This window comes from Electrophorus electricus, chromosome 3 (genome assembly GCF_041902795.1).
Source record: "Electrophorus electricus isolate QZ-2024a chromosome 3, ASM4190279v1, whole genome shotgun sequence".
Lineage (NCBI taxonomy): Eukaryota > Metazoa > Chordata > Actinopteri > Gymnotiformes > Gymnotidae > Electrophorus > Electrophorus electricus.
This window is the reverse complement of record NC_137499.1, coordinates 19,666,991-19,674,490: the sequence shown is the minus strand read 5'-3', so window position 1 is coordinate 19,674,490 and position 7,500 is coordinate 19,666,991. Positions and strand designations below refer to the sequence as shown.

The 7,500-nt window shown below is 45.2% G+C and overlaps 1 protein-coding gene across 7 annotated transcripts in view; it reads right to left on the bottom strand.

The window, feature by feature from the left end:
- Positions 1 to 7,500, bottom strand: part of cacna1ib (calcium voltage-gated channel subunit alpha1 Ib) — a 72,484-nt gene that overhangs the window by 55,770 nt on the left and 9,214 nt on the right. For all 7 annotated transcript variants that reach the window (XM_081710497.1, XM_081710491.1, XM_081710496.1 and 4 more), the window contains exon 4: positions 7,406 to 7,500. This exon is cut by the window's right edge and continues 3 nt beyond it. In XM_081710497.1, coding sequence (XP_081566623.1) covers positions 7,406 to 7,500 — 95 coding nt within the window. The remainder of the gene's footprint in view (positions 1 to 7,405) is intronic.

Below are 7,500 nucleotides of genomic sequence, written 5' to 3'. Positions count from 1 at the left end.
TTTGTGTCGGCGCAAACGGAGGAGACGGTTTGTCACACACAGAGTTGTCTGCAGAGGGAACGCAGGAACTGCAGCGCAGATCCGTCTAATAATTGAGGAAGCATTTCACTCACGCACGCACCCTCTCAGCCGATGGATCAATAGCATCGGTCAAATGATTGATTCGAGATTAGGATATGGTGGTCTGCTAGGAATTGCTTTAAATGACTAAATGACTAAGACAAAAACATGTGTCTAAGGGGACTGCCAGGCACCTAGCCTGGGGAATTCTTCATCAGAATTAACTCTAGCTGACCAGACTTGTGGTAAAGTCTTGAAGACACTTTGCCACTTGTCCTGGTGGTTCATTCCGATGATGTCAGGAAAAGGTGTTTCTAAAAGTCCAGTGATACTCACTGAAGTTCAGAGGTGTGAGCTGATGTTAAACCACCGGAATAGCGATAGTATGAAGCCGCTATAATTTACACCATTGAGCCATTTATAATTCATGATGTATTTATTTGTAATAAATGGTTCCGATGTGGTTTGCCCCACAGAAGATTAAATGTTGTGTAATGTTCCACCACTTAGCCAAAAAGATGAAGTCCCTCATTCGAAACTTCTTTAAGATTTCAGTACAAGTGCCGTCACCTTGACTCACTCCTACTTGTCACTGAACGCACTTGGCTTTAAAAATCTATCTTAGTGGATGTGGGGGAAAGCTTTGAAAAGCACAGCTGGGAATAGCGCATTAATCCAGAAACTGGAATGTATTGACTTTTCTTAGGAATCAGGGCCAAAGAGGAGACCAAGCAAGTTCTTCCAAGTCTCCCCATAGTTTGTTCTATAGGATAATAATCCCCTCAAGAAAGTGCTCAGCTGTAGTTTTAGGAGCGTTTGAATTTTAATTATGACCCACTTTAACTTTATGACCCACACAACTACATATGTTAAACAAGCTGTATAAGACTTAGAGAGGGAGCGAGAGAGAGAGAGAGAGAGAGAGCGTGACAGAGAAATAGAGAAAGAGATAGAGAGAGATAGAGTGAGTGAGTGATAGAGCGCACGAGCAAGAGATAGAGAGAGCGAGAGAGAGAGAGAGAGAGAGAGAGAGCGAGAGAGAGAGACGCACTAAAATCTGCTTCCAGACTGAATGCATTAGAGCAGTGGTGTAAATGCTACCCAGAAATGACACTTCAGTAAAAGCAGAAGTCCTCCATCAAAATTTTACTAGAGCAAAAAAAAAAACCTCTCAATCAAATGCCACTCAATAAAAGTTTTAAAAAATCTGCTTTTAAAAGTACTCAATTCTTTTTTCATAATGTTATCCAAACATGGCAGTAGTTTGTTACATACAAAATGATACGGATAACATAAGTTTATTAACAGTTGTTTGTTATACACTGGTTAAAATAGTACTACTTATGCAAGTACTCATCATAAGTCACTTTTACGATCAGCCTTCACCACAAAAGCAGTAGCTACATATTCCTGCTAGCTGCCTAATATTATATATCGGCTCTGATTTAGCCGCCTGCTTGCTGAGATTTCCTACTCACACTGACATGTACGTAAGTCACTACATGTCATACTGCACTGTGAATTTCACCCACATATGTTCAAATACTTGGAGATGATGCTCAGGTAGCATAAAAGTACATAAATACAGGATTTGGACTTTGTAACTGTTCCCTAGTGCACTGGACAACTATACGTTTCCCTCCCCCTCTCAAACCCACGTGCTTGAGCAAGTCCAGTTGCTTTGAAGCGACATGCGTTTCTTTATATAGGTGAGCGAGGTGGTTTTGTGTAATGGAGCCGGCCTGTGGCATACATCTCCACGCTGGGTCCATGACCAACTGATGAATCATTTATGGCTGTGTAATACCTCAGAGAGTCCTTGTGGTGTCCGCTGGTAATTGTAGTTCACTGACCTCAGGACACCAGTCACAGTAAGATTAAAGACTCAGTAATCCAGAGGAAATCATTTCTTATGAATATTCTGAGGTTGCCCATATTTTGAGGTTGCCAATGAGATGCCTGAACTGTGCATTAATTCTCTCTCTCTCTCTCTCTCTCACACACACACACACACACACACACACACACACACACACACACACACACACACACAATAACTTAAGCTGATGCATGCATACTGTCACCATACCATGCATGCTTTGCTGAAGCCAATTACTGCTGCAACTCGCAGGCCACAATGTGTCCTTGTGGTTTAAACACACCACTATATTCTAAGTCACCAGTCCAGCCTGTTGGCTGGAGGTCAGACTCATTAAAGACCGCCGTTTACAGTCTAAGCATGTGTGGCCTTCTAACCCAGCACTTCCTCCCTTTGCAAAATAAAGCACTCCATCAGTCCTGAACCGGAGACTGCCGAGCATCTGAAAGCACCCCGTTCCTGTAGAATAGAAAGCAGGAGCTTCCGCAAAAGCTCTGGAGATATCAGCCAGGATTCGACAGCAGGAGTCCTGGCACAGACGGGAGCCAGGCAGTTATGCCAGAATTCCAGGGCAAAGGTGCTCCCGAGGGCTCATCCCAGACCTATGCTGGTGCATCTCGCCTTAGCAGTTAGCCGACAGCAGTGTCCAAGGCCGCTGCTTGTTGTCAAGGTAACCCCCCCCCCCCCAGCGACATTTAAGGAAAATCAAGTGTGTTCTAAACAAAATGCCCTATGCTCCAAGCCCTCCACATGCCCTCTAGAGGTTTTCCCTTAGCAGGGCACGGCGCTGAGTGCATTATTTCCGACCGCATTCCTTGGCCGAGGACGACGCTTCCTCCGCTCGGCTCGGCAGGCCGTCCCGGGAGCTGCTCCGAAGCACGCGTTCCACATGCCACAGTCGCTGTCAGGGAATTGCCTTTAATAAAAGGGTCCATTGCTCCTTTTATGGGTATCTAAATATATTAAGCGGAATTACGGCGCCTGTTTCCCTGTGACAGACCCAGCCTTGACCACGCTGTGAATCATTACGGATCAGCTCACTGCAGCTATGCTAATCAAAGTTTGCTCTAGTGGAAAAAGAATTTTTTCTGGGCCGGTCTCGGGCCAAACTTTTTTTTTCGGGCGATTTTAATAGATGCTGCCACGGCAACTACTCATCTTATTACGGCTGAGTCGATGGTTTGTGTCTTTTTACAGCGTCATGCTAATCCCGCTGAGGCTAGTGCTCCCCTCTGCTGGGGATTTGAGCTGCTCTGTATTTCAGGCTTTATAAATATGTTCATGGTGATTGCCCCTCTGCCCAGTCTCTGTGGGATTTTTGCGTTGTTTCTTTAAGACCTGTTTTAATAAATCTGTCTGGGGAGAGGGTTGGGGGGGGGGACGTGTTGCATTGTTGGGTCGCTGTAAAACATAAAACCGGGAAGGTCACCGTGCAGCTCTGCTCACAGCAAACTGACATCCAAATTGTAAATCATAGCCCTTCACATACTCCAAACGTCAGTACCATGTACAGCGGTTTACACCACGCTCCAAACCCTAGGACCATAGACAGCAGCTAGCATCGCATTCCCAATTTCAGGACCATGGACAGTGCCGAACACCACACTGACTCAAAGAACAAACAAATCGATCCAGCTTTGGCAACAACTTATTCAGCATACTTAATACGCACAACATAAGTAATGAGACGTGGAAAAGGGATTCAGGAGAGCGCAGGCTCTGGAGATGAAGTCCCTCTCCTCTCCCTTATGCCATCTGGTAATGGGTTTACATATAGATTCCACTCTGCATGGTCTAACAAACCCTAAATGCAATCAATTTAATGGTCCATTAGTAGTATAGAATATATGGGATAGATCTAGGTGTAATGGACCTACACAAGATACCTACCGGACATCAGCATCACGTTAATTCCTCTTCTCTGGTATGACTTTGCTTAAGCCACTGAAACCAGTGAAAGAAGCAACTGAAAGGTATTTGTAATGAGAAGGCAGGATGAAAGTGCTGTAAGGTTGTCTGTGATTTTTTGCATGTGGGTATTTTAATATCTCTCTCCAAATATTACACTTTCTATACATTTTAATTAAAACGTGTATGATTAAGTTTATTAATCTGAATGATTTATTCTTTCATCTTTCAAAGTGTTACTTTTTTAAAAATTTGTATTTATTTGATTTCTTCCCAGAGGTCGCAGAGGTCACAGAGGTTACAGAGCCTTAGTTAAGACCCCACAGTGCTTTAGAATTGTCATAGCAAAAGAAAATCTTGGTGACACTTTGAGTGGCTCTCTTTAGTTTAAATAAACACTCAACAGACTCAACAGGAGTGAAGCATTTGAATACATTCAGTAGATTAATTACTGAATAAATTCAGTAGATTTTAGTTAACTGTGTTTAATTGTTTATTATCTGAGGAATTCGGTAGTTTTTCAGACATTTCCAAGTTCATATCTGTTGATATTAACCTGAGAGGTCACTGAACAAGTAACATATACAATAAACATCATCTTAGCATACTCGACAAACCTGACATGCTATTGACAGCATTATATAAGTGGATTTTCACTGGATTTTGGTTATGGTTGGGGTCAGGATTAGGGTCAAGCTGAGAATCTCTCTCTCTTTCACACACACACACACGCACGCACGCGCGCGCGCACACACACACACACACACCCACACACGCAAGCGCATGCACACACACGCGCGCACACACGCACACACACGCGCACCCACCCACACACGCACACTCACACACACACACACACCCACACACACCCACAAACACACACACCCCCCCACACAAACACACACCCACACACACTCATACACACACCCACACCCACACACACTCATACACACACTCACACACTCATACACACACTCACACACCCACACCCACTCATACACACACCCACACCCACACCCACTCATACACACACTCACACACCCACACCCACACACACTCATACACACACCCACACACACCCACACTCATACACACACTCACACACACACCCACACCCACACCCACTCATACACACACTCACACACCCACACACACTCATACACACACTCACACACCCACACCCACACCCACTCATACACACACTCACACACCCACAGCCACACCCACTCATACACACACTCACACACCCACAGCCACACCCACTCATACACACACTCACACACCCACACCCACACCCACTCATACACACACTCACACACCCACACCCACACACACTCATACACACACTCACACACCCACACCCACACCCACTCATACACACACTCACACACCCACACCCACTCATACACACACTCACACACCCACACCCACTCATACACACACTCACACACCCACACACCCACACACTCGTTCCCTCTCTCTCTCGCTCTCTATGCCCCCCCCCCCCCCACCCCCCTTGCATTGCTAAGGGGAAGAGAGTAGTACATTTGTCATTTAATGGTGAAAATCACTGAGAAACGCAGCATAGGGCAACACAGGCGGTAAATCTAAAAATGAAGAGTGGGACTGGGGGGTGGTGCTGTGAGGCCGCGCCGGACGGTTCGCAGTTCTCATTTCGCATTTGCATCAGATGTGAAGCCTGCAGAAGTTTAGCTGTATTACATTTATTGTTCCACCAGTTCATTACAACGAATGCCTGTCCAGTGTGAAAGAGAAGAGAGCAAGACAAGGAGAATGCACTCGCCATCAAATAAAGGAAATCCTCAGTGCATTACAAACCCCTTCAAATCTACTTGCTCTCTTCCAATATCCCCCACTATCTCTCTCTCCCTCTGTCTGTCTGTCTGTCTCTCCCTCTGTCTCTCCCTCTGTCTGTCTGTCTCTCTCTCTGTCTGTCTGTCTCTCTCACATAGTACGGGTAATCTCCCACTGCTTACATCTAATAGCAAAATCTAATCTGCTTTTTTCTTCCAATTCACATGCTCTCTCTTGATCTAAATCCCTCTCTCTCTCTCTCTCTCTCTCTCGTTCTTTACCACAGCATATGCATCACCCTTCACTACCCTAATCTAATAGCAATATACATTAACAAAAAAAAACAAAACTTTGAAACAAACATTAATTTAATAATATATCTCCCTACATGGTGTTATTTGCAAACATTGAAGGTGATCAAAAACACTGAAATGATCAAAGTCTTTAGATATTTTTGTTCTTTTTAAAAGGAGGAAAAGGGATTGGGGGGGTGGGGGCACAGAATCCTATTTGCACCGAGAGCCATCACTGATTAGAGTCTTTATTCCTCCTCTCATCAGACCCAGTAAAAGGCAATCAAGAGAGACAGATAAGGTGAGAGGAACAGAAGATAAAGGAATGGAGCCGAGAGAAGGAGCGAGACAGCTAGAGCTCGGCCGCGCGAGAGTGAGGGAGCGCGAGCGTGAGGGAGCGCGAGCGTCCTCCTTTTCCTGGTAGGACGAGGACCAGGACGAGGCGAGGAGGACGGTACTGGCCATTCTCCTCGCACGCTTTGATCTCAGAGAGAGACTCCACTGTTTTTCGCGCACGCGCTCGCACTCGCACCCACGTGCAAGCGTGGTGAGGAAAGGCGGGTTCGTGTCCCCAGGCCACGCCCACCCCCTATGAGCTCATGAATATTCAACCATCTCATCTCATTAATGCTCTTAATATTCACTGACCCTCTCCCCTTAAAACTGTAGTAGCGTCCATCACTATTTTCATGCACACAAACGGTTACGCACTTCGGCGCCTATGCTCAGGTCCCAGATGCTGACTGGTTGCCCTGAGACTGTTATCTCTGTTTTACCCAAACTCGCCATTCTTTTGATTGAGACGATTTGGTGGACTTACCCTTTCATCCTTGACACTTTCAGCAAATTAAAATGAAGTCAAGGGCCATCATGTCTAACTGAGGACTCTCCTGGGTGCCGTACTCCAAGGCCTGGCTGTGATTGAGCTGGTCTTTTTTTCCCCAAGTTAAACAGGAAATATAATTACTCACACTTACACATGCCTTTGTTTGCGTGGCCTGGAGATAAACTGAGGAACGTTGTCAACAGTGCGTGTGTATCATTAGAGTCTGAGTAATCGTGAAATGAAATATTTTAACTGAGAATTTCTCACTTTTTTGGGGGGGAGGAAAAGTGGCAGTAGAAGGGAATTAAAACGAGCCTTGAAGAAACTGCACAGGTGAGCAATAACTAACAAACTAATACTGTCTGGGAATAAGATGCGATTCCTCAGCAGGAGCCATAGCTGACTGTGGATGTACGGCCCTCGTGAGAAAAACCACAGGCTTGCTTGGGACTGTCATATTTAACCGCGGTTATGGTAGCTTAGTCTAAAACAGACACATAAACCATCCAGAGACATAGTTTATGCTTGAACAATCTAATGTTACATTTGGGTGAAGTACAAAACAAAATGAAAGCCGTAAAAAAAATAAAAATAAATAAATCTCGTTTGGAACGTATGACTTACTTGGGACCCTGTTGATGGCTTTCAGAGGGCGCAGTACACGGACTGTCCTGATGGCGGTCAGATTGATGTTCTGGAGGTCCAGAGAATATTCCACA